The sequence below is a fragment of the Passer domesticus genome, chromosome 2 (assembly GCF_036417665.1).
Source record: "Passer domesticus isolate bPasDom1 chromosome 2, bPasDom1.hap1, whole genome shotgun sequence".
In the NCBI taxonomy this organism is placed as follows: Eukaryota; Metazoa; Chordata; class Aves; order Passeriformes; family Passeridae; genus Passer; species Passer domesticus.
This window is the reverse complement of record NC_087475.1, coordinates 73,458,821-73,485,718: the sequence shown is the minus strand read 5'-3', so window position 1 is coordinate 73,485,718 and position 26,898 is coordinate 73,458,821. Positions and strand designations below refer to the sequence as shown.

General features: G+C 38.3%; 1 protein-coding gene across 11 annotated transcripts in view; it reads left to right on the top strand.

Moving 5' to 3' along the window:
- The window catches only part of ZMYM2 (zinc finger MYM-type containing 2), an 87,842-nt gene extending 61,919 nt beyond the window's left edge, over window positions 1-25,923 (top strand). For all 11 annotated transcript variants that reach the window (XM_064409291.1, XM_064409292.1, XM_064409290.1 and 8 more), the window contains 13 exons: window positions 5,255-5,420; window positions 6,267-6,301; window positions 8,034-8,163; window positions 8,334-8,449; window positions 9,166-9,337; window positions 10,817-10,918; window positions 12,861-12,955; window positions 13,944-14,112; window positions 15,057-15,208; window positions 19,136-19,250; window positions 20,400-20,651; window positions 21,024-21,144; window positions 24,041-25,923. In XM_064409291.1, the coding sequence (XP_064265361.1) occupies window positions 5,255-5,420; window positions 6,267-6,301; window positions 8,034-8,163; window positions 8,334-8,449; window positions 9,166-9,337; window positions 10,817-10,918; window positions 12,861-12,955; window positions 13,944-14,112; window positions 15,057-15,208; window positions 19,136-19,250; window positions 20,400-20,651; window positions 21,024-21,144; window positions 24,041-24,233 (1,818 nt within the window). In that variant the 3' untranslated portion in view covers window positions 24,234-25,923. The remainder of the gene's footprint in view (window positions 1-5,254; window positions 5,421-6,266; window positions 6,302-8,033; window positions 8,164-8,333; window positions 8,450-9,165; window positions 9,338-10,816; window positions 10,919-12,860; window positions 12,956-13,943; window positions 14,113-15,056; window positions 15,209-19,135; window positions 19,251-20,399; window positions 20,652-21,023; window positions 21,145-24,040) is intronic.
- The last annotated feature ends 975 nt before the right edge of the window (window positions 25,924-26,898 follow it).

Below are 26,898 nucleotides of genomic sequence, written 5' to 3'. Positions count from 1 at the left end.
TTCAAAACAAGAACTACATTGTGGATGCAATTGCAAAAAAGACAGTACAAAATTCATCACCGTACCAAAACTCTGCACACAGCCTGGAAGGCAGTAAAAAACTTGAAATGTTAGAGGGCTAGATACAAGTCCTGTAATTCAAGATGATCTACCTACCATAAAAGAACTGAATACGAAGATATATCTGATATTTTGGAATGTCTGGTTCCAGAAATGTTACAGCCAAACACTGTAAATTCTTTATTTTGAGTAATGTATGTAGGGTTTTGTTAGACATTCCTAAAAGTAAACTTCGGAAGACAACGTGTTTCTTTTGTCTCACATGAAAATAGGGTGACAGAGCTTGGCTGCAAAGTTCTTAACAAAAATATTAACTTCATACAGTAATATTTAATCTATCTATATGCCTTAAAACTTGGGGTGTGAGATGAAATTTATCCCTGTGAAAAAAGTGCCTTCTGGTAGAGAACTTAATTCTTTGGTGTGTTTCAGAAATCGTTTGGTGATTCAGCAAAAAGTATAGTCTGGAGGTGTGCATACCAAACTATTTAATGTACCTAAGCTTCTGTGGAAGCTTGTGCTGTGATTCAGCTTTGAGAACCACTTGAAAACTCGGGCTTCACATTATCCTGATTCATGGCCCAAGGAGCCTGCATAAATGCTTTTGTTACCATGTTACAGCCAAGTTAGATCTGATGTCATAAAAAGGCAATTTAAACAAATTTGCTAGTAACTTTTGATACTTGATGATGTTGACGTGTTAGATACTTCTACTTTTTGGAAGTTATGCTTACTAGGGTGCCAATGAAGAATTGTTAATTGTAATTTTTTTCAAGTGCTTCTTAAAGCCTTAATGCAATTGAGTTTTAGTTTAAAAAGCTTGAGATTTATTACGTGGGAAAGACATACAACAGGTTTTGGGGAATTGTGTCTTTTGCTAAAATTCTCTTTTTTATTTCTTTACATCCTTGCTGATAACTTCTCCCACTTTATGGAAGTTGCTGCAGATACATTAGATTTGGTAGTGTATTGTTAGCTCAATATACTTATGTAGCCAAAATAGACAATAATCAAAACATGGGAAGACAGAATAGAAAAGGACCAGTCTCTGAATTTGTACTTCATTAGCTGTTTTGTCTGTTAGCTTCTTAAAAGAATAGTTACATATGTATGAGCTTTGTCTCATTTATGCAATGTCCAGTGTTATTTTGGAGTTTCAATGAATGTATACATGAAGAGAAATAAGTAGTAATAACTCAGTAATGTTTTAACACCATCATTGTGTTCATTAAACAAGTGTTTGTCTCCATCTTCTTTGTCTACTTTTTTTTATGGACACATCTTTCTCATGTAGTATTATCTGGAAAACGTTGTAACCTTTTAAAATAACCAGGTATTGTGGGAGCACTTCCCTGAATGCCAATATTCTCTTCTCAGAAAGCCAAAAGAAATTAGCAGTAGTAGAAGCACAGCAATTTATCTAGAAGTATTAAAAGTTCATTAGACTTACCTAGATAAGAGTCCTTTAAACATAATATGAGGCAGTGAAATGTAAAAGAATAGTTTTAGTCCTGATCATCTGTTGAACAACAGCTGCAGTTGGTGCCAAGTTCTGAGGAAATTTCTACTCTATGGGTTCCATGCACTTCTGAGACAAGAGACAGAATTTTGGGTGTCTGGAGGTTAGCTCCCTAAGTTTTTAGAGCTCCTCCTGTAAACTTGCATGCAGTGGTTTGGATGTTAATTCCAGAAAATCCCTGGGAGACATCAATCTTCAGGTAGCCTGATTGACAGTTTCAATCATTTGGTGTTATACTGTAGCATTGAAATTGCCTTGGACAAGAGTGTACAGTTCTGAGAACAGCAGAGAAACCTGTTTCTTTAAATACACACTGAGAAACGTTGGTGGCAGTACTGCAGCTGAAGTGCTGTCTGATTCTCCACTGTAACCTCACAGGTCATGCGAGGCTGCAGTGCAGAATTGATCAGACTCAGCATGTGCAGTGATGTCTCTGTTCAGTGGGGGTCAGGTGTCTGCAGCAAAGAGCAAGTAGGAGGTGGGGAACTGCAGTCTGAGGCAAAGAAAATCACTGTGGCTGGTGAGCTCAGCAGTTGTAAAATTTGAAAGTGAAGCCAGCATTAATCAAAATGGTAAAGACAGCAAGACAGCCTTGTGGAATTTCTCTTGTCGGAATTCAGCCATTCTCTAGTTAGACATCTCAACCTCCAGTAAGTACTCTTTCAGAACAGCTGATCTTTTATAATCACTCACTCTCTGGGAGCAGCTTTTGCTTCCTAATTACTGCAATTGAAGCTGGAATAGACAGCTAAGATTAGGTGAAGTTTATAGCAGTCCAAACCATTGGAGAACATTAGTAACAGGTGATGGAGGAATTAAACATGTAAATAAAAAGCCCCACATATGTAAATTTTATTCTTTAACCCAAATTTGGGGCAAACATTAGTGATTTATACTAATCTCCATGCCCATTTGAACATGTTGAAGCAATGGGAAAAGAAATGTACCAAACAGCAGTTAGGAGTGGCAAAGGACTTGTGCAGTGCAAGCACAGCAAGCAGAGATGGGCTTTTTGGAACACAGAGATAAGCAGACTTGAGGCAGATACTTTGGAGATTCAATTAACATTTAGTGCCACTGTCCCAGGTGAAAACAAATTACAAGAGGAAGGAAAAATCATAAAATGTCATTAAAATCTTTAATTCATTTTCACTTTCAATATATTTGATGCTCAGGGAAGTGGGTGAGCAAACAGGTAGCAGGAAACTTCAGTGCATGGAACGGTGTATAACATTGACTGTAAACAGAATTATGGAAATAGTAGAATTCAAGTGTAGTCAATGTAGAGATGAGAAGTGAAGCATCACTATAAAAGAATCCCAGGTTTCCTGAGGACTAGTAATTTCCATGCAGAAGCAAACCAATTTTTTTTTTCCTAAATAATTTAGTAGAAGCCCAGGAGAGTCAAGAGTATATATATTCAAAAGCCTAACTGAAAAAGGAAACTGGGAGAGGGGGAGAACAGTTGCAGGAATGAGAGAATCACAGAATTGTTGGGTTGGAAGGGACCTTCAAAAGGCTGGGTAATCCCAAAACCTCTGCAATGAGCAGAGACTTCTTCATTGAGATCAGGTTGCTTGGAGTCCCATCCAACCTGACCTTAAAAGTTTACCTATCTATAACCTCTCTGGGCAACATGTTCCAGTGTTTCACCCTCATTCTAAAAAACTTCTTTCTTCTATCTAATCTTAAGTCGACCTTTTTTATATCTAATCTTAAGTTGATCCTCCAATTCAAAACCATTTTTCCCTGTCCTATCACAACAGGCCCTGCTGTAGGAAGGCTGTAGTTGCTGGATTTGACAAGATTTGACCCCTTTTTCTTTCTTTGAAGGAGAGGAAAATGAGCAGAAAGTGGTGCTTTGATAGTCAAGCAGCGTGCAGCAGGTCAGAATAGATGGGCTTTTCTGTACGTGAGTCAGCTGTCATTCTTAATCAGTGTTAGGTGGGTTTGAGATTTAAATTCAGAGTGAATGATACCTTTTTTTTTTCCATTTCCTACTGGTATTTCAGTCTTTTGGTGGCTTTGGAAGTTGCGTCTGCCTTAAAGGTGTGAAGTCACAGCTTTCCTGAGCTGAATAAATCTGTACTATTTTGGCAACACTCTACATTTTATCTTCTTCCCCACTCCCTTCTAAGAATAAAGCTTACTTGCTCTTTTGTCCCACTGAGGTGATCTGCAAAAGGAGCTGTGGATCAGCATCAGTGGAAAGTCCAAGTGACCAATACAACAAAAAGTGAGGGAGGATGGGGATGATGCAGTGCTGCAAGGCCTCTGACCTTGTGTGCCCTACGGGTGCATAAGCACTGCTGCTGCTACCTGCACAGAGAAGAGGGAAGAGAAATACCTGCTCTTCCAGGGCCACCTGATGCTTAGTGTGAGGTGATCTTGAAGCTGCAGCTTTAATTGCTCCCAATTTAAAGCTGGTTATTCTGTTAGAAACGAGCCTCTCTATGTATCATCTTTAAATACTTGAAAATTACAACTGAGAGCTTACTTTCTTACACTGCCAGAGGATGGTATTATATTGTTCAAATACAGAGAAGAAACTAAACATTTAATTATTTTTAAAATTGGAACTAATTGGCCTGTTCATACTTTTTTGGAGTCACAAAAACTACAGTTGGACTTCGTTTTGTTCTGTTTTGTTTTGTTTTTTTTTTAAATCATCAGAGCCTTGTGCATAACTGCAATGTTGTGTATGGTTTTATGTATTAATGTTTTATGTTGCATATATTATAACTACCCTCTTCCTCTCCTGGCTATATTATTAGGTTGACTTATTTTGGATTCCTGAGCATCTTTAAAGTTTTTAATTTTTTAAGGTCTGCTTTAGGATGGAGGTTGCAAACAGTAGCGAGGCGAGCTGTAATGCAAACAATTATTTGCTTACTTGAAGATGTGAAATTGAGGCTATCACTGTTCAGATAGTAAGTGACAGCGTGGCAGATGAAACGCAGTAGAATCTATTCTGGAGAAAAACATTGTCTGCCTTAGTGATGCCTCATTGAATTAACATGCAGGTTCATGAAAGATATATTATTTAAATGTTTGAGTTTCCATGCGAACTAAGTTTTAGGTGAGTCTGGTTTTTTTTGAGAGAAATTGTTGTTTATAAATCATAGAGAAACTTGGATGATCTAAAGAATTGGAATTTAAAATTGTTGCCAAACTACTAAAGTAATGGAAATATAAAAAATATGTATGCTGATTTGATACCTAGAGAAGTGACTATTTTGATGACTTTTAAAAACTTTTCATTCTTTAAAAAAAACCCAAAAAAACAAAAACCAAAAACTTGCCAGGCCTTGGAAGTACAAAAAATGGCTTGTGTTTGACCTCAGTTCAATAGAGTCATTCAGGAGCCTAACTCTTTCTGCTCTTGTTTTGCAGAATGCTTCAATGAAATTAATTAAAATTGATGCACAAAATTATTTTTTGATGACTCTCTAGAAGTGAGCAATTTTTTTTTTCACATAGTGACAGATTAATAAAAGCAAGCAGATCAGCTGGAAAAGAAGGTCGCTTAACGCTTTTAACGGTTGTTCGTGAGCGAGGCTCAACTGTACAATGGTACTGAGTCCTCCGTGCTCTTAAAATGTAGCCTTTTAAAATGTAGCAATAATTTCTTCCCAAGGCCTGTTTAAAAATGTGCAAATCTTCCTTTGCATTAAGGCTGTACGGTGTGACTGTTGTAAGTCCCAAGGAGCCCTGAAAGAGAAGGTGCAGTGGCGCGGCGAGATGAAGCATTTCTGCGATCAGCACTGCCTGCTGCGCTTCTACTGTCAGCAGAACGAGCCCAACCTGGCCACCCAGAAAGGACCTGAGAACCTGCACTATGGTAGGTGCTGCTTCAGGGCTGCTCAGGGAGCTTCCTTTAAATGAAAAATTGAAATCTGCACGAATTATTTATTTGTTGTGCTAAACTGCGTTAGGTGTTATCCTTTTCTGTGTTATCATCAGAGCTGTTGTCACTGAGCTGCTCTGGGTTAAGTGTAATTTCAGTGCTGTCTCATCATGGGAACAGAACATGTTTTCCCCTTTTGTTGTGCTCCAGTTTGTCATCACTTACTCTGTAGAAGCATTTCTTAAAATGCTTTTTGGTCACAGAGAACAGATGCACTAGGAATGAAAAAAAGACATTAATTAAATGGAATTAAAGGAATATAAGTGAAATGGAAATGAGAATACAATGAAAGTATCTAGACAGGAGGAATATATTGCCTTTTTTTTTCCTTTCTGTTGGCGATAGGTACTGTGTAAATTTGCACATGGGCACTGAATACATGTTTGTGTGGTTTAAATGGGAAGTCAGGCAAAGTTCAAATAAACCAGCTTTTAAATTAATGCAATTATAGCAGCTCAGCTACTTTGTGTAGCCATTTTCATACTTGAATGTTTCGGTGTTTACTTTTCTGAAAGAGGCTGTATTCACATCTGACTAGAGCATTGATTTATCATTTGCCTTTGTGTAAGGCTCAATACTGGAGTGTTGAGGGAGATCAGTGGGGAAATGTCCATGAAGGAAAAGTCTTGTGTGCAGTTCTCACCTGCAGTATGGTACTAATGAGTTCTCTTGATTTAATGTTATATTGGTGACAGGTGTTGTCTTGAGCTGCTTACTGAAATTTGCTTTGATTTTGAAAAAGGGAAAAAAAATTCTAAAAATGTTTCCTTGTACTTTTAGATCAAGGCTGCCAAACCCCCCGGACAAAAATGACAGTAAGTACATCTATTTAACACACTCTTAAACCTAACTCTCTGTCTCTATCTCTCTCTCTCTATATATACATATATATACACAAAACATAATTAGATGTACTTAAAATGTGAGATACTGATGAATTAGAAGGATGCTATTAAAAACCAAAAATTATTGTCTTTGAATGATCCTAAGCTAAATTTATGTTGCTTTTTTTTGTCTCTTTCACATGTGTAGGTGAAATAAAACTTTCAAATATTCATACTTTCTTTTCATTGTCTTCTGGGAAACTAAATCATCAACCATGTGTTTTACATCTATAGTGCCTATAAATGTTGCTTAAAAGTTGATCAGCACACTGTGTGTCTTATGCACGTGTTCAGACAGATCAGGTGTATTTATTGAGCTTAGAACAGGAAGAGAATTTCACTGTCCAGTTGGAATATTAAGGTGGTAGCTCAGCTTTAAAAAGCTGAAAATAAATCTTCAGTTCTTAAATTTTATCCTTCCCAAGAGAAGAATTCCCAGGTGCTCAAGGTCTGATTGATTTTGCTGCAGAGTAGGGAAGCAGAGCCTTTGCAGGATTGCTATCTGGAGAGGTGGGGATCATCAGTAGAGCAGCAGCCTTCATCATTATGAGTCTCAGTTTTTCTCAGCTTGTCAAAAATACTACTATTAATATTATTTTCAGTTAGCTTAGTGTATTTTGTTTGAAATCTAGTTTTGTTTTGGTTTGTTTGTCACATGGAAGCTCTGGGAGAATTGCTTTTTAAATGCAAATAGGCATTAAAGATAAATCAGATTTAAGTGAAAAAGTGAAAGTTTTTGATGACAATACAAATATATTTAGGAAAAACACAGAAAATTCCTTAGACAGACAAGCTTAAGCTGTCATGTTAACAACTGTTAGTATTTTATGTTTAATGATGTTAATTCAGTCATGTAAAGATCATGTCAAAGCTATGTGTGATACAGTATTTTTTAATATATTTTAGGGAGTGTACACCTGTTAGAGCATATTGCTATTCTTGGGAATGGGCTTTCTTTCCCTGTCTAAAAGGACGTATGGGGCTCATCTTCCTATATATAACCAAATAAAACTGAGAGTTAGTTTCTCAAATCGGGTTCTAAAAGAGGTACTAGGGTACAAAAACCATGTGTGGAGCAAGAGGGTTTTTTACCTCTTGACCATAAAGATGCAGTTTGGGCATTCTGGGATGTTCCCAGGTTGTTGTCACTGTTGCAGAGCCAGCAGGGGGAGCTCGAAGTTCATACTTTAGGTAATAAAAAGGTGTTTCGAGAATTTCGATTCAGAAATATTTTTAAAAAAAGTCAGTCTTTGGACTATAGCATAATTCAAGAAGGTTAGATCTTGAGCTTAAAGTTTGTTCTTGCTGCTTATAATGAGCTCTTTTTACAGCTAAAATTACTTTTTATGTTATAAAATTGCTTAAATGGCGCTTTCACTTAAACAAGCATGTAAAAAAAAGTTTTTAGGGTACCTTCAATAAAAAAAAAAAGGAAAATGAGCCATAAGTGCCAGCCCTCCTCTTATGATGCTGGCAGTGGCAGCTCAGTACTAGGAACATAGAATAGCTGGCAATTTTAGAATGGTGCTGTTGTGTTGTGCTTCTGTGAGCTTCCTCTTCAGTATCTCTTTTATGAAAAGTATCAGCTGATACATTAAGTCAAGAACTTTGTGTTGGAATCAGTGTGGTGCAACAGCACTTTTTCTTATTTGCTTGTCTGCAGGGCTCAGCTCCACCACCTTCTCCAACACCTAACAGAGAAATGAAGAACAAGGCAGTTCTTTGCAAGCCTTTGACAATGACAAAAGCCACGTACTGTAAACCTCATATGCAGACAAAATCTTGTCAGACAGGTAACTCCTGAACTCTGCTAGAACTAATTTCCTCATTACAGCTTTTTCTTAACTATTACTGTCTTTTAACATACTGCAAATATTCTGATTTTTTTGTTTCACTAAATGGCAGGTGTAAAATATATTTAAATACCTGGCAGTATTTGCCTTTTTCCTTTTTCTCTTAATAGAAGATGAGTGGAAAAAAGAGTATGTCCCAGTGCCTATTCCTGTACCCGTCTACGTTCCGGTGCCTATGAACATGTATAGTCAAAATGTTCCTGTTCCTACAACGGTTCCTGTTCCTGTAAGTCAGCCTTCAGCTTCATTTTAAAATTGGCATCCCTTCACATGCATGTGTGGGAGCACCTTGTGCTGCTGGTTGTTCTCCTGGTCCATCTAAAGGATTGCAGGGTGCTGCAGGGCTGTTTATTGAAAAAGCATTAGAATCCGACAGTGGCACTTGATTCCCTGATTGTTCTTCAGCACCTCTGCCTGCTTCCAGTGTGAAAATCTTGTGCCACTGAGCTTTTTAGGAACAGTTCTGAGTGATACTTCTGCTTTTGCTGAATATGCTGAATAAGCCTTTAACAGCAAGGTTTGTTCTTGGAATAAGGAAGCTGAAAAGGTTGTGTTGGGAAAGGATGGCAGAGTGGGATAAACAGCAGGAAAAAAATGAGCCACTAAAACAAGATGCTGATTTGTCCAAACTGTTAGTCTGAGGTTATAATCAGACAGGTTTGAAATTCCAAAGACCCTTCGGTTCTTTCTTTGACCAGCTATATTTTGTCTTTACTTTTCTTGTGCCCTTTCCTGCTATCCCTTCTGTTCATAGCTCCTTCATGTTGGGTTTTTAACCTGTCAGCATTTTTGGTTAGCTCGCACTAGAGTGACTTGTTTCTAATGTGTATCAACTCTGTCTCCCAGAAGAGTATAGGAATTTTTTTTGGTTGTTGGTTGTTTTGTTGTGGCATTTTTTCTATTTTTTCTTTTCTAATTATCTCTGCCTCCTTGTCTGCACAGGTGCCAGTTCCAGTTTTTTTGCCCACTACTCTGGATAGCACTGAGAAAATCCTTGCAGCAATAGAAGAGCTGAGGGGAAAAGTGCCCTCAGATCCTCTGGAAGCTGAGCTACTGAACTTGTCAGGGGTGGTACCTGAACATGCTGGAAAAGCTGAAGCTTCTGATGTGGCCAGTGAGTTTCCTGATGAGTTTTTGACTGTTTGAAGTGCTGGGGGATGTGTGTGACAAGAAGAATTGGGTTTGGTTTTTTATTTTAGGGAAAGCTTGAGTACAACGGTGCTGTCACTGAGGTCTTACATTAAGTTATACATTGCAGTTTAATGTCAGATGGCAGCTAAGTACCACACAGCCACTCGCTTACTCCCCTCCGCCTGGTGGGGAAGAGACTTGGGAAGAAAAGTAAACCTTGTGAGTCAAGAACAGTTTAATAATTGAAACAAAGTAAAATACAATACTAGCTATACTAGCAAATACAATTAAATAGGGGAGAGAGGGGAATAAAACACAAGAGAACTAAGTGATGAACCATACAGGTGCTCTCCACCCACTGACCCATGGTCAGCCTGTTCTTGAGCAGCAATTTGTCCTTCCCAGCAATTCCCCAGTTATATACTGAGCATTGTGGTGTGGGATACCCCTTTGGATACTTCAGCTCAGCTGTTCTGGACATGCTTCCACTCAGCTCCTTGTGCACTCTGGCAAAACATGGGAAACTGAAAAGCTGATTTAGAGTAAGCACTACTGGGCAACAACCAACAGGTTATTTTCATAATAAAAAATTATATCTGAAGATCAAAAAGTCCCACATACTATGTAGTTTTAGTTTCTCAGTGCCCATGTCTCTTTGCTCTTCTTTCCTGGCTCTGCTTGCCCAAATCTTTACATCTTTTCTATGTCTTTCGAGGAAAATTTGCCGTCACTCAGGTGAATTTTTTTTAAGGTTTTTTCCAAGCTTTTTCAACCGATTTCTGAAAATTCTTACACTTCTTGCCTTGTTATGTAGGAGGCCAGTGGAGCTGCAGTCCTGGGAGGTTTACTGTATTCTGTTCTACTGCCATTCTTCTACTAAAACTGCACATTTCTGGTAGCACTGCAAGCTTGTCATTTTCAGTTTCTTGCTCTCTTTTGTGAAGTACAGCTAGCTAAATGAGCAGATGTATGGGATCAGAGCTTGCTCACTTACAGAGGACTGAATTTGGAGCAATCAGTGTTTGCCAGGAGTTGGAGAGAGTTCAAGCTTTGTTTCTCCCTGCCTGCATGCCTTATTTGAGAAACAGATCCTACAAAAGCAGACTTGAAAGTCTGTTCTGTTGTGACAGGATCAGGTAGGAAAATAGACAGTTAGTTTTGTCAAGATTGTTTGAGTTCTGGGATTGGTTGATATGATCCAGTTTCACCAGTATTTGGTTTTCTATACATGTGCTTTGCTGACTCACCTTCATGGAGAAGAGCAATGGGCTAGTAAGTATCTTTTATGTTTGAAGGAAATCAGGTTGGAGAATTAAGAACAAGAACAAGAAAATGGAGGATAGTAATGAGCAGAACAATCAGTTTTAGAATAACTCAGCTTCTAAAGTTGTAGATCTGCACCATTTGGCTGATCCCATGTGTTGGTTAAAATAATGAAATGTTTTCCTTTTCTTTTAAACAGGTGTGATAGTTGACTCAAATCTCCTAAACTCAGAGTCACGGACAAACTTGCCTGATGTTCCATATGAGCCAGACCTTGATATTGAAATAGACTTTCCAAGAGGTAATTCTTCTGTGATTTTAATAAATACTGTGACACTGTGGACAGCTGTTGTACCTTGTTTAATCATCCTTTCAGAGGAATTTCATTTGATTGCAGGCTCCACCTTACTGACTGTTAGGTAAAATTTTGCCATGCCCTTGGCGACATGGGTGGGGGACTTCTGAATTAGTTCTTCCATCTTTCTAAATACAGTATTTGAAACAATGCAAAGAAAAGGGGAAGTTAACAATTCACAAAGAACTTGGCTGCATCATTTGTTTTCAACATGGATTTAGGAAAGTTGTTTTGAAGGCTCAAGGACTCAGGTGGCATGTGTCATGGAAAACTTAATCAATCATTCTTCAGTCTTCAGGTATTTTCACAATTTAGAGAAATTACTGAAGAGTCAGCTTCCCACTCAAGTTTGATAGAAAATTGGCATGCAAGTTGGCATGCTGCACACCACTTGTGTTACCTTTTAATATCTGGGTAATGTCTGTATCTGCCTTTGAAGTAGTAGCATTATTTGAATTAGCAGGAAAAAAATCAGTACTTTGAGACCTTCCTTGAAAGAAGCTCTTGATGCTGTCTAGTACAATTTCTACCACTCTACAGAATGCAGGGAACAGTGTCTGTATCCTTACACCACAGCCTAGTCAATCCAAGAAATCTTCTGGCTGCAGTTACTGTCCCTCTTACATAGCTTCTGTTGGGCACATGACTCTGAAATCTGTCCTGGGCAGGTTCTGTAGGAGCTGACAGGCTCCTTTTGTGCTGTGCTGTAGATATCTGCAGTAGATGCCCCGTTTGCTCCATGCCTAATTTAAAGAGAAAGCCTGGGGGTAAGTCTGACCTTAATCTTGGGAAGTTTACTAGTCAGATGCAGGGTTTTTAACCCTCTTTTTAGTGAGGCTGGGTACATGAGAAAGAAAAAACATAGAAGAAAAGAAATAAGCAAGTTGGAGCAGTAAGTAGCAGCAGTCTGTAAGAGGCATTGATTACACTGAAGTGCTTCTGAGATAAGATTCTTTGTGGTATCAGGAGAAGGTCTCCTTTTGAATCTGGGGCAGAGTTCTGAAATCTCTGCATGTAAGTGCTATTTCATCTGCACCAGTTGGAAAGCTGTCATGAGAAATAAGGTGGTGAACTCATATTATCAGAAGAGCATTCAATTTTGAGTGAAAACATTCTTTGATGGCTAAATGAGGGATGAACCATCTTCAATAAAGTAAATAAAGGTGGGACTTGCAACACTAAATCCATTCATATGTTGTCTCATTCCTCAACTTTGCCTGAAATAGAGTCCTCAATCTTACCCCTGAAATGTTAAATAGTAAATAGTATTTTGAGGTATTGCCATACATCTGCTTACCAAACTTAACTGTGTTATTCATCATGAGCTAGACCTCCACCACTTGTATAAATACAGACTAAGCCAGTTTCACTGAAGAAATTTGCCTTCTGATTCTTAATGTTTTAACCAAGTGTGATGTGCTACATAAAATAACAAAACATATAGAAATCATCTAAGTACATGAACAAAACTACATGTACAAAGTTAATTTGTATTTTTTCCAGTCATAGCTGCTTATTCTTGCCATACCTAAGAATTTTTGATGCCAAAGACAGCCTGGGCAGAAAACATTATGTGAGAGTCTACAGTAAGAAATTCTGCCTTAGCAACTTCAGATAATACTTGAAATGTTGAGCATTGTGTCCTCTGAAACCTACTTAGAAATAAACTATTTGACAGCTTTGTCTTACAACTTGACAGCTTTGTCTTAGTTTGAATATAAAAATAGGTTTGTTTCCTCTTACCAAAATCCAGTGTTTGGTGGTGTTTATTTGTGTGCCTTTGTAGACATCTAATGTTAAGGCACATCAGTATAGACAATTGGGTTTTTTTCAAAGCAGTGTTATTTAAAAGACATTTAGAAATAAGTTTCTGTTAATGTATTTTCAGCAACTGAGGAGCTTGATACAGAAAATGAGTTTTTATTACCTCCTGTTTTTGGTGAAGAATATGAGGAACAGCCAAGGCCTCGGCCCAAAAAGAAGGTAATTTTTTCTTGCTATTAAACATAACAAGAAATGCCCAAAAATTATGTAGGAAAAAATAGCCTCTTTTTTTAGCTCTGATAATGATTTATAGTGTTACAGTGTTACTGTCTACTCATACCTAATATCCTATCTTTATGACATAAATTGATACATTTCAAGTAATACAATTATTTCAGTGGTGTGTGTTGCAGATAGGTGTTAGATTTGATAGGAGTGTGATTTGTAAATTCGGATCCTGTTTTTATTTCACAGTAGCAGAACTGTTGATGTAATGTGCCACTGTGTATATACCTACTGTATTCTTAGCAATGCTGTTTTACCTTCTGCTTGGAACAAAGGTGTCTTGGTTTTATTTGATAATAAGATGGAAAAACACTGGCATTACCATGAGTTATAATGGGAGCCATACCTTATGAAAGAGTTCTAAAAATTTTTTTTATTTGCTGTTAATTTTTCCCAGGTTTTATTTTTAGTCAATCTTAGTTTAGACATTGGATTCAGATTAGCCATAGTATTTTATTTAGGACACTACCAAGAAATAGTTTTCTGTGTCTGGTACGAAGCTGAAATGGTTTTGTTCCAATAACTGGAAGCTGCAGTAGATATTGCAGCTTTAAAAAAACAGCCAACTTCTACTAAAGCTTTCTAATAATAAATGAGTCTTTCTACTATCAAATCTGGAGTAATTAAAAAAAATAGCTTTTGTTAATATGCACTGGACATTATCACATATCGACTGCTGGGCATGCTTGAATCTGGAGCCAGTGCTGCCTTTTCCATTGGCAAAGGGCTCATTTGAGCCTCCGAGTGGAGCCTGTGACACAGATTTGTCACATCTCCAGCTCCCTGTGCATCAACACTGTGAATTTCTGTGCATGCCCTGAGGTTCAGCGTGCCCTTTGGCATGCAGCTGGCTGTGCCACCTTCTGTGTCCCTGCTGGTGGGACTGCTGGTGGCCTTACCTAACTCTGTGTTGCCACGGCAGGGCGTGAAGAGGAAAGCGGTGTCGGAGTACCAGGCGCACGACGACAGCTCCGAGAACTCGGAGTGCAGCTTCCCCTTCAAATACGCCTACGGGGTGAACGCCTGGAAGCACTGGGTGAAGTCCCGCCACTTACACCAAGAGCTTCCAGAGCTGGAGGAACTCAAATCAAGTAAGTAGTTCCAAAAATCTGAAATCAAGTAAGTATTTCCAAAAAGCTGGCATCCAGATTCTGACCTGCTAGGGAAAATTGCCATACTTGTGTGACTCTCAGCTGGAATTTTTGATGGAATTTTTCTCATGTCCTTAACATTTCCAGCATGACTGAGATTGTTTTACCACAGAGTTGCCAAACTCTTTTTTTTCTAGTTTTTCCTGTTTGGTTCAAAATGCTGGGTCTTACACTTCTCATGAAAGCTAGCACAGCACCTTCTTGGCTATTCTGATTTTCTGTGACCATTTAAATTTTTTGTTTGCATCCTATTTTTCCTCATATTCTAACTCACTTCAGGGTTCGCACTGTACCTGGGCTTCTACATGGCAAGGGAGGGACATCCTCCTACTCTTTGTCCTGTAAGGAGATCTTCCTCTGAGGCTGGCATTACCTGGCCATGGAGCTCTGGCACAAGGTGGCCTTTGATCCCCTGGAGCCCTGCTGCTCTTTCTGCAGCTCTCCTCTCCGTACACATTTGTGCTGTGGGGGAAAAGGGGAGTTGCTGCTACTCCTGCTGTTCTTCAGCTCCCACATGCATCTCAGCACCCTTGTGTTGTGCTCTTGGGTCTTTGGAAACTGCTGTTTCCCCTGAAGGTGCCCCTCTACACCACTGGCTTCACTTCAGCATCTTGGGCTGCCTCTGTGTCATCCTGAGCTGTGCATGACAGTACATTTGTTAGCAGGTGTTACTGCATTTGGTTAACTAGACTGTGCTGTGGAAGCCTTGATTGTTTTAATACAGACCTAACATTTTAACTGCTTAGTACATTTTAGTCTCATTCATTGGTTAATGGAGAGGACATCAAGCCAGTTTCCCAGTTTCCAGTCAAAAAGTACCCCATCCCACCTTCACTGTGTGACAATTCTGTTGTATAATGTAGCATTTCTTCTCTATTTTACAGTAAAGTCTGTGAAATTAAAGGAAGATCTATTATCACATACTTCAGCTGAGTTAAACTATGGGTTGACACATTTTGTCAATGAAATTCGAAGGCCTAATGGAGAGAACTATGCACCTGACAGCATCTATTATCTGTGTCTTGGAATTCAGGAGGTTAGTAGAGGCTGTAGAGATGGGAAATGGAGCTGCTGATTTGACTGTAACCCATTTCAGTAGAAAAGTGGAGATAACTTGGATTTACTGGTTAGGAGCTACCCTTAATACATGGCTGTGATCAGGCTGCTGTGTACTCACGTTGTAGAGAGCTGTCTGTGTAGGAAATGAGTTTGCAGACCCATCCTGAAAGCTCAAACACACATTGGTATATTGTAATAATTTTAAGCTTCTTGCTGGGTTAAAGCAAGTAATTAACCCAGTCAAAAACTACACAGTCTTCTCAAATGCTGTGCTTCATTTTGTTTGTTAAAGAAGTCCAATGTAAAAACAGAATGAAACAAGGCATGATCTCTAAGCCTTTGACTAATTCAGTTTCTTAGCATAGGGAGGAAACAACCTAAATGGAATGTCTTTTGGGGAGGGTCTAATTTACTGAGTATTGCAGACTGTGGGCAGGCAGGATAGGGTGCAGAAAACTCTGCTGAATTGACTGTCTTACACATAGTAAGATGGGAAGGAGTCAGATTGGATGTAATGGATGTGAAGACAGTAAATGATTGCTAGGTAATTAGAGAAGCTGTTCCACAGCTGATCTTCTAAGCAGGGAGGGCTGTCTTAATTTTTGCTACATAAGAATAAAAACATAGGCAAAATAATAAGTGTTCAGAGCTGAGAGCACAAAAAATTGCATTCAAGTTAAAAGGCAATAGAAGATGTGTATGATGTGGAAAGCAAGCTACTCACAGGGTTTGCAGTTCTACTTAAACTGTTCTATACTTGAGGCAGAGGACTTGAATCAAGTAACAAATTTTTAATTGAAATATTTAATTGAAATATACTTATAAAAAAAAGTAATAAAATAGTATTTTTCCTGTGTTGCAAGTATGCAAAAATAAAGAGTTAGTTGCTACCTTTGCCTCATTGTTGAAACTTGAGAAGTAACCATTGATTTTTGTCAGTGGCTTTTTAGTCAATATTGCTACAAGGTGTGTTTCAAATTCAGCTAGCTTTCTGCTTCTGCACTTGCATGATACACTCTCTCTCTGTACCTTTCTGTTGAATTGAAAATACTCATCTTGAGCAGATAAACAGTACACAGAGGGAAGTATGTGTTTATAAAATGGAACTCAAGGTTTTTTTTAATCTTTTTCTTTGTACATTTGACATTATCTGTTATGTCAGTCATGAAAGCTAGTTGTGTATAAAACATCTTTTTTTCAGCTCTTCAGAGCCATAGTTTGTGTGGCAGCCTCAATCATCATGAGGCCTAATACACATACACAATGCTGGAACATTAGTGGAGCAACATGTGGTCATTTTACTGTAATTTTACTGCAATTTTACTGTTTGTACTTCGTGTCCAGTATTTCATTCAGGCAGTGTGAACAGCCCTGACTTATTGGCCAGACCAGTAGGAAGATATGTTGTGTTCTGATGAGTTTGCATTTCACAGAGGAGACAGCAAGTGAGGGACAGAAACATGAGCTGTGAAGGGCTGCAGCCATCATCTGTGTGCAGATGGCAAATATTTGGGGGCAAATATTACCACCTTTCTGAAGAAACATGTTTAAGCAAGCTAGTGGTACACTAAATGCAATGCAGTTGTCACAATGCACAATAAAACTCCATTGCCTTCTAGAATTTGCTTAGTCCTTTCCACCTGACAACCCTAAGCCTGAAAGAGAATAAATTCTCTGCTATTGCATAAAAGATACTGGCTTTGTTGAACTTTGAAGGGGCTCAGGGGAGCTTAAATGATGCCATTTCAGGATACAGTTGGGCCAAAGAACATTAATATTTTGGTATCTTAGAGTAAATTTCTCTTCAAAGGAGAAGGATGTAGGAACCATAGGCTAGTAAAAAAGTGCATTCGTCTTCCACCAGCATTACTGCCCTCATTGTGGCTAAATATTCAGTTTGGAGGTTTTCCTCATGGATAAAATGTGGTTTGAGCCCAGGAGTCTTCAAGTCCTAAGTTGGTTGTTTTCTTTTTTAAGTTTGTAAAATAGCTTTTTCCTAAAGGAAGCACTGTAAAATCTGTTCCAGGAAACCGGTCCCTGAGTCAGATGGTGCAGTTTCTCAGTTCAGGTTCATTTGTTCTGCTTTCAGACAGAAGTGGTTCAGTGATGGTTTTGATAACTCTAAAGGAGTGATCCTGAAGGATATCACACTTAGAAATAAAAGCTGCTGCATGGTCAGGCAGGCATCTAGTGGAGAGGGTTCATCTAGAGGAAGGTGTTAACCTGCAGTGTTCCTTTGTTGCATCATGGCCTTCATTCTTTGTCCCTAACTGGGATTATTGGGATTTTGTTTGGGTTTTTTTTCTTGTTTTTTGTATGTCTGGTAATAGGGTTGTTTGGGCAGGCTGATAGAGTTGGGCAGACATTTGTCTGAAGGTCAAACAAACAAAATCGCTGTGGACGGTGATTCAGCCTGTTCTCCTCCACTGTGGGATTCAGAGGCACATCCAGTTCCTTCCCATGCACTGTAGAGCTCATGTCAGGTGGGGATGGCTTGTGCTCATCCTGCTCCTGTAGGGTTTGTAGAGCAGCAGGGCACGGTGCTTTGGGAATGAAGGTTTGCAGGTTTGGCTGGTGGGTTGGAGTCTGCCCTGCTGCACAACGTCATCCTTCTATAGACCTCCAGTGGCAGTGCTCCAGGGAGCTTCAGACTTCAGCTGGGGAGGCCAGGGTTTAGTCAACACTTACTCTGAACCAGGAAGAAGTATTTTTAGTTGAGTGCTCACAGGCTTGTGTGTGAATTGGTTTTGAACCAGTTTTCAGTCATCATTTTCACTGCCAGCATTCAGTGTGAGTGTTTAATGCAAACCAGAGAAAAATACATGGTGGAAAACTGTGCCAGGGAATGGAAGGGCGAATGCCATGAAGCTTACAGTGAGCTGTGTTATCTGGCTTAGAATTGCTTTATGAAATCAAAACTGGTGTATGTAGAAACAAGCACATGTGAGGCAATATTGTGCTTTGAGGAGTTAGTTGAACCTATCATATAAAATAGTTATCTAAATGAAAATGTTGTTGAAAACCTGTAGGAAGTGTATTCATTCATTTGCCCTTATTATAAAATTAAGTGCAAAGATAAGGAGGCTAGGATGTACTGAACCATGATCACCTATTATAAGTGTTGTGTTTAATGTGATTTCAAGCATGGGCACAGAAACAGATGCCATTTCCAGAAGCAAATGTGGTTTTTGTCTGTCACTTTTATTGTGTTCACTAACAGGCATGTTCTTGCAAAGATAATGCTGAAGTGGAAAATTTAAGAAGCCAATCCTCCTTTGCTTAGAAATGTCTCAGAGATGATAATGTCAAATAGTAGTCCTCAGCCATTAATTCTTGGTAAAGGTTCAAAAGAATTTTTGTCTGTAAGGTCAAGAGGGGTGAGATAATTAGATTGCAGAATAGTCCAGTGCCTTGCATCATCCTATAATCTTTCTTGTATTGCTGTATTTTATTACCACAGATATATGGGTGGGTTTTTTTCTCCCACTTTTGTATTGAAGATGGTTTTGTCACTGTTTGGAGTTCACTTTTAAAAGGGCAGATTCTTGCTAAATGTGGGTTGGTTTTGGGTTTTTTTGAAGGCCTAGGTGTAGGAAAAGCTAAATTAGTTGTTTGGGTTTTTTTTTAATTACTCCCCATTCAATGATACAATGTTGCACACATGAAATCTTAGAGAAAAATGTTAGTTGCAATTAAACTATGATTCATATCCAGTTAGAAATCTACAACATACAATTATATTGGAAGTAAATGTTACCTGTAAAGTATTGGAAAAGTGGCATAGCTTTATTTTTAGATACTGCTTTTCAGTACAACATTTGCACAGTTACAAAAAAAAGAACCCTGTAGCACAGGAGTTGTTCTAATCTGGAGCTCTAAATTCTGTGTCTCTCTCTTTCTCTAGTATTTATATAGGAGTAATCGGAAGGACAACATATTTATTGATCCAATCTACCAGACGTTTGAACAGGAATTAAATAAAATCCTTCGAAGTTGGCAACCAAGCATACTTCCAGATGGTAATTTTCTTTTTGGTCATGTATGTTTTTCATCTCTTAAGAATTACATATTCTTAAGCATGCATATATCTATATCTATATCTATATCTATATCTATATCTATATCTATATCTATCTATCTATCTATCTATATATATATGTATGTATATGTTATGCATTGCAATAGCAGTTGATGAAGAATTACAGACATGTCTTCTAAGATTTAACTTAAAACTGTACCTGTTTTTATTTGTCTTGTTTCTGGGTAATCCATGCTACAAGAGTTGTTTTTGCCACTGACTGTTAAAATTAACTGTTCCATCTTTAGGAGAGAAAATTTTAAAAAACTCTTTGACCTGTAGTTTTTACCTGAGCTGAACTGGTTCTTTTTGCCCATTTTTTCCCTCAGATGGAAGCAGGCAGGCAGGCACTGCACTATGTGTAGGTAGGGCTAAAAATTGATGTATTTTAGAATTTCTCACCTGGATTAGGAGGACTCTTTGCTGGGAGTCTTCTGCTCAGAAGGATCATCAGTTCATGGAGAAAACAAATTTTCCCAGCAGACCAATGTTGGTGCTGAACTGGAGAATCAGCTGTTCTTCTAACTTTTTCACAATCCGCACTTGAGTGAGGGCTTGCCCTTGCCAGACCTTTTCCTTTCTTTTCTCAATATTGGCTTCTCTCACTACAGCCCAGAGAACCTCTGTGTTGGGCCCTTCCTGCATCCTGTTATGGTCCAGGAATGTTTTCCAAGTGAGATATCCATTAGTAATAAGAGAAGGAAGAAGGTACAATGTTTGGAGGCCTTAACCCGAGCAGAATAAAATGAACTCAAAAATATGCCTTTTAGGATGGAATTAAGTTTACTCCATTGAACATTAATTTCTATGAAATAGCATGAGAGAGCTGCATTTCAGAAATGCTGTTGTAACTAACAGAAATGTTTTCTCTCTGAAATTGCCTGTACTGATATTTCCCATCGACTGTCTCAGTGAGTTTCTTTAACAGGTGGGTTTGGGGAGTGTAGACATAAAAATAAGTAAGTTTATCAGCAGCTTCTGTCATGATAATTTTGTTGCATTTCACAGTAAAAAAAACTTGATTTTTTTTTAACCTTGACAGTTCATAGGCTAATCCATTGTATTTTCTCTACTATTCTTTTTTTCCAAGGCTCAATATTCTCTCGAGTTGAAGAAGATTACCTTTGGAGGATTAAACAGCTAGGATCACATTCACCTGTTGCTCTTTTGAATACTCTGTTCTACTTTAACACTAAATATTTTGGCCTGAAAACAGTGGAGCAGCATTTAAGACTTTCTTTTGGCACTGTTTTTAGACAGTGGAAGAAAAATCCTCTAACAATGGAAAGCAAAGCTTGTCTTCGATATCAAGTGTCTTCCCTGTGCAGAGCTGATAATGAAGGTACTGTGGCAGTTCAAAATTAGCATTGCAGGGGCATCCACATGGCACTGTGGAGGGACATCTGGGCACCTGGCCAGCAGCCAGAGCTCTGCCTTTGCAGACAAAGTCTAGCAGCTCTCAGCTCCCAGAACTCTTAATTGGAGTGTGTGGTCTATGGGGACTGCAGGGTCTCTGAGTTAATTTGAGCCCACTGGTCTCCATGTGAAATGCTGTAACTTTGCCGTGGCTGTGGGTGGCATTTCCAGTCTGCAGATTTGTACATTGTGGAGAACCACCCTGTGGTACTCGGTGGGCTGCTTATGGGGAATTTTACTGAAAAATATGAAGTAACTTCAAGTTATAGCATAGATGTTGTTGATTTTCTTCTTAAAGATAAAATTGCTACTGGAAAAAGGAAACATGAAGATGATGTGCCAGTATTTGAACAAATTGAAAACACATCTGATCCAGCTAGATGCCCTGTGAAAATGTTTGAGTGCTATCTGTCTAAAAGGTAAGTGTGATACAGGCTAATACAGGCGGGGTCTAGAGTAAACCAGGCCCAGAAAGGAACTGTTTTGGTGCAACATAAAATGTGCTCAAGCAAAGGGAATGGATTGAAATCTTATGAAAAATACCTAAATGAAATCTCCAGTTCTGTACCTGGACATTAAGTGTGAGAGCAGTGGATTACTTCAGTGTTAATTGTCAAAGGCTCCATCTGGGAATAACAATACAATTCAATTTTCTTACTGGGAGTACCAAGCATCTCTGCAGAGAATTTCCAGATCAAGGATTCTGGTGGGTTTTGCTACTGAAGTGTTTTTTTTGTGAGGTCCCCATCTCTTCACTAAGAATTGGGTTAAGACAACAGATTTGCTTCATTATAAATTAGCAGGCATCTGAAATGTAGATGCTTTTGAGGTACCCAGTGTGGAAGCATGTTTGAAATATATTGTAGTAGGAAAATGACTGCTGGCATTAACCCAGTATTTAGAACTAGCTTGTTTCTATGCGATCTCTACAATTAATTCGGAAGGAAGGAAGGAAGGAAGGAAGGAAGGAAGGAAGGAAGGAAGGAAGGAAGGAAGGAAGGAAGGAAGGAAGGAAGGAAGGAAGGAAGGAAGGAAGGAAGGAAGGAAGGAAGGAAGGAAGGAAGGAAGGAAGGAAGGAAGGAAGGAAGGAAGGAAGGAAGGAAGGAAGGAAGGAAGGAAGGAAGGAAGGAAGGAAGGAAGGAAGGAAGGAAGGAAGGAAGGAAGGAAGGAAGGAAGGAAGGAAGGAAGGAAGGAAGGAAGGAAGGAAGGAAGGAAGGAAGGAAGGAAGGAAGGAAGGAAGGAAGGAAGGAAGGAAGGAAGGAAGGAAGGAAGGAGAATTTATTACATTAAGTAAAATCTTAGGCAACTCTTAAAAAAATTAATTTACTAGCTAAGTGTTTTGAAGCTTGAAAACAAGATTTCTTGGAAAGTACTTTTCCTTACCTTTTACATCCATTCAAGTGACTGATTTTAATGTTTTGTGTAACTCTAAGGGAAATGAGGGCAAGTGATACCAAAGAAATAAAATCACCTGGTATATACAAGACAATAAATTAATTATGAGACTCAATGTGTGTTAGGAAATGGCATCATGGTCTGAAAGGTGAAGAAGCTCACACAGCATCAGCAGAAGCAGGAGCATGTGATGTTATAGAGAGAAACAAGTAAAGAGGAGCTTGTGGTCTGTTAATGCAACCACCTGTTTTTCAAAAACACAGTTGATCCTGGGTGTTGCAGGGGGATTTTGCCCTCACTTTCTCTACTTTCATAATTTGGAGAGAATTTGTCATTAAGAAGTCCAAGTTGGATTTTTGGACTGAGTTACACAGTCACTGGGGGAGAGACACCATAATTTTTTGTTCTTTAGGAGGAACATCTCAACTTTGGGGAAAAGAATGTTCTTAAAACCATTTGGGGCATCTGTTATGATGTGGTTTCAAGCCATGCTGTCTTGCAGATGCTGCTCACCATTGTTTACTAAAGCAGCAGACTGTTTCTCCTGGTTCTGCTTCTTAATTTGTTGAAATAATTTTAACAGAATACTTGACACTGTAAAAGCTATTGTAAAGTTTTAGGTAATGCCAGCTGTTTGCAATGTACTTGGCAACCAGTGGACAACTGTAACTGAAATTTCAGGATGCTTTCATTCACAGCTCTGAAACAGTGTATAGTCTCAAACTGCACATGGGGGGGTTAGGTTGGACATTAGGGATGAATTTCTCCACAGAAAGGGTGATCAGACACTGGAATGGGCTGCCCAGGGAGGTGCTGGAGTCACCATCCCTGGAGGTGTTTAAGGAAAGATGGGATATGGCACTCAGTGCTGTGGTCTGGTTGACATGGAGGAGTTGGACCACAGATTGGACTCAATGATCCCAGAAGTCTTTTCCAACCTAATTGATTTTGTGATTGCTTCTTCCTATGAAAATACTGTTGTTTCAAGCAAGTAGGGAGCAGGTTAAAATATTTAAATTATTAGACTATTTTAAACAACCATACTTTACTTCTTATCTGACTCTTAATCTGATCTACATGAGAGCAAAACAATGTGACAATCACCCCAGCAGGTGAAGAGCAACACCTGAAATCTTATCAACCAATTTGGGAAGGTGAGCTGGTGAAAATCCTTATTTTTACTGAAGAAACATGAAATATAGTTGACTCCTGAAGTCTGCAGTATTTGTGAAGGAGAGAGCTTGAGTGATCACTTGCTCATCCAGAATTGAAAGTGGCTTTCTGAGACTTGCTTAAATGGATGAACTGCTAGGATTTCCTGAAAGGATCTTCTCTAGTGTCTCAAAGCATGTTGCTGAGCTGCATGTAATTCCATAATATAGCAGCTAAGGAATTAAGGGATTAAGATTTATAACAACCCACCTTTTAAATAAAACAGGAGGAGGAGGGATTTTAGCTGCTTACACTTCTGTGCATCTCAGATCAACCATCCTTGGCTTGTCAAGGGAACCCCAGACTTTACATTCAGAGGTAGCCACATCAGCCAACAATTGTGTGAGCAATTATTGATGTAATTGGCATTATTAGTGTTGGGCCTCTTTGCAAATAATGGGAAGTACTTTCTGGTTTGGCAAGACCTGGATGTGCAGGTTTTTGAAGAGTCTGTGATCTCTTGCATGCTTGCTGAGTCCCAGGCATCTGGGACTGGCTGGGTTTGGGTCAGACCAGGCATGGCTCCTTCTATCAACAAGACCACGTTTGTCCACATTATTCTTTTCATTTTTGTTGGTTTGGGGTTTTTTTTTGATAACTTGCCTAGGTACAGTCAGAATTTTGCTTCTGCAAGATTTTGGAACTGCTAACATACTGTTTTGTCCTGTGATGAGGCTGTTTCTCACCCCCTGTGTTTTCCTCCTGTAGCCCCCAGAATCTGAACCAGAGGACAGACATGTTCTACCTGCAGCCCGAGGGCTCCGTGTCAGCAGAGAGCCCCATCTGGTACACTGCCACTTCACTGGACCGCAACACTTTGGAAAATATGCTCGTACGGGTTCTTTTAGTAAAAGATATTTATGATAAAGACAATTACGAACTGGATGAAGACATAGATTAAAACAAACTTCCAAAAACTGTCAAGACAACAAACAGCATTAGATATAGTCATGCTGCTAGACCTTTACTATGGAAAACATTTCAAGTTTACCCTTTGTTTTATGAGTTTTGTAGCAGTGTGTACCCTCACCCGGGTATTACCATGTAAATAGTTTGTGAGTGAAAGTCTCCATTATTCTGCGTAGTGGTTTTAGGATACATAACAAACACATTTCAGATTCTTTTTTTATTATTTATTTCATTAGGTATGTTTGTAACTTTTTACATTGCAAAATATGAATGAGAATGTGCCATGTGTAATTTTTTTTCCCCTCGTAGTAAGATACATCCATGTTGCACATCTCTGCTGTTGGAAGCTCCCTTGGAGGAGGCTCTTTTAATGGCTTCTTAAACCGGATGGTTGTGTATGGGTAGCACTACTAAAGTTTAGAACTTGCTGTGTCTTTCAGAATTTTTAAATGAATTGTAAACTAATAGGTTTTTTACTTTTTAGTTACTGAAGCCTTATAAGGTTATGTAGAGAGATTCCATCTTATGTACCAAAAATAGACAAAAGAGAATGCTGTCAATATTGGTGTACTGTAATGTGAATCTATTCTGGTGAAAACACTTTTTTGTTGCCCTTATTAAAACCTTAGTGTCCTTTCGTTATTTGTGACTCTCTCTCAATTGCCCCTACAAATAAAATATATATGTAAAAATAAGTGAATATAAGCTTAGAGCATGTGGTCATCAAGACACGTATTTTGTAAAAAGGAAAAATAAACCAAAAGCCCCTCAAAAAAAAAAAAAGGAAAAAAAAAAGAGATGTCTGATGACGATGCTGTATAATCCTTTTTTCATCTTTACTTTTCCAATCATAAATGCCAGTACCTCATATTAATGTAAATTTGTCCTTTGTAGCCTTATAGAAAGGGGTTCTATGCCATATTACATGAAGTAATGTGGTATGCTAAATTTTTAACTTGTTTGTCCTTGCATTGCTGTATTTAAATACAGTCAGTACTTGACTATGGGTGGAAAGCTTATTTTAACTAATGCCTCCATTCAAAAGCCATATGAGATGTGAAGTTGCAACAAGCCGAAAGATAATTTTTCTTGAAGAAAAATCCTTTCATTTGCTCTATATCCTTTCCTTGTGCTTACTTTACTTAAGTAGTCTGATTTCCAGATACATGTTTAACTGCTTAAGTTCTGTTACTCGCTCTTGTTTAACTAATACAAACAATATGGTGGTTCAAGCAATGGTTGTACTGAAAAAATGTAGTAGAGTATTCTACTATACTCATAAGCTTAAGTCTCTCCTAAATAGCATTAATTATCTGTTGAGAGGAATCATCTACTAAAGGAGAAACTTTCTATGTATATAATACCACCTGAGGATTTATTTCTTGCAAGGGCTGCATGGCTTTTTCATTTTCCTTAGCTTAAAAGAATGCACATAAGGATGCATCTTTCTATATAGATAAATAAAGCTTCAGTTGCTTTGTTTTGTTAAACAAGTTCATTTAAATTTCTGCTATTCTGGTGTGTCTGTGAGTATGTATTAATTCTACATATACCACTATTTTAAATGGAGATGGAAATGTACGTGTTTAATTTTTCATTTCTTTCTGGTGGCATTACCCTTCCTGTGAAATCAGGAAATACAACACAGCACCAGTGAGTAAATCACCAACAGCTTCAATGCACCTTTCCCTTTGTGAGTGAATACTTAAGAACTTAGTTCATTAACACTTGTTGTTTTCAAACAGCAGCCATAGAATATGCCCATGATACATAAAAGGGGTGAAATCAGGAAGTGTAGTGATTGTTTTGTTCTGTCTCTCCTGCTTTTTTAATGCCTGACTTGACCATAAGTTAAGTTTACATATGGGGATCATTACTAATTGCCTGTGTAAAATGAAATTTGAAATACTGCATTCAAACCTAACTTTTAAGTGTTTTGATAAATAGCAGTAAGGATCACTTGCAGCTCCTTCTCTATAGTTCAGACTTCAGGGGCTTCAGCAGAGGTTTCAATTGCTCCCAGATTATAACTGTGTTTAATGACAAACACACTTTTGTAAAACTGCAAACCTTTAATGTGAAGCTGAAAGTTAAAGTGTATGTGTTGAGTGTCTTAAGCAAGAGTTTCAAATTCTTTTTCTCAAAATGAGATAACAGCTATTTCTTAATAGTAAGGTCAGTCTTTAGTATGGCATGTTGAACAATCTCCAGGCATTTTCAGCACCAGGAGGAAATAATTAATAAATTATTCTTATATTTTACCAGAAACCACATTATTGTTGTAAAATTCCTTCCATTTTCTACCCAAGATGCATCTGCCATCAGTAAAAATATCCAAGCTGGGTTTTGAAATAGACATTTTTAGAAATAGACATATAGATCCATGTTGGAAATGTAAAGATGGTTGTTAAGAAAATAACTTTTATTCCAGAAGATGGAGCTATTCCATCATCAGCAATAATGTTTTTTGGGTGGCTCATGTGTTCAGATTGAACATTGTAAACTGCAGATATGTTGCAGTCAAGTCTGCATCATGGTTCGATGTATGCATTTTATTCCTAAATTTGAATGGTGATACAAAATGCAATAAAATACCTTAGTTCTGAAAAAATAAAGATATGCAATTTTATAGTAATTAGGAGTTCAGGGCAAATCCT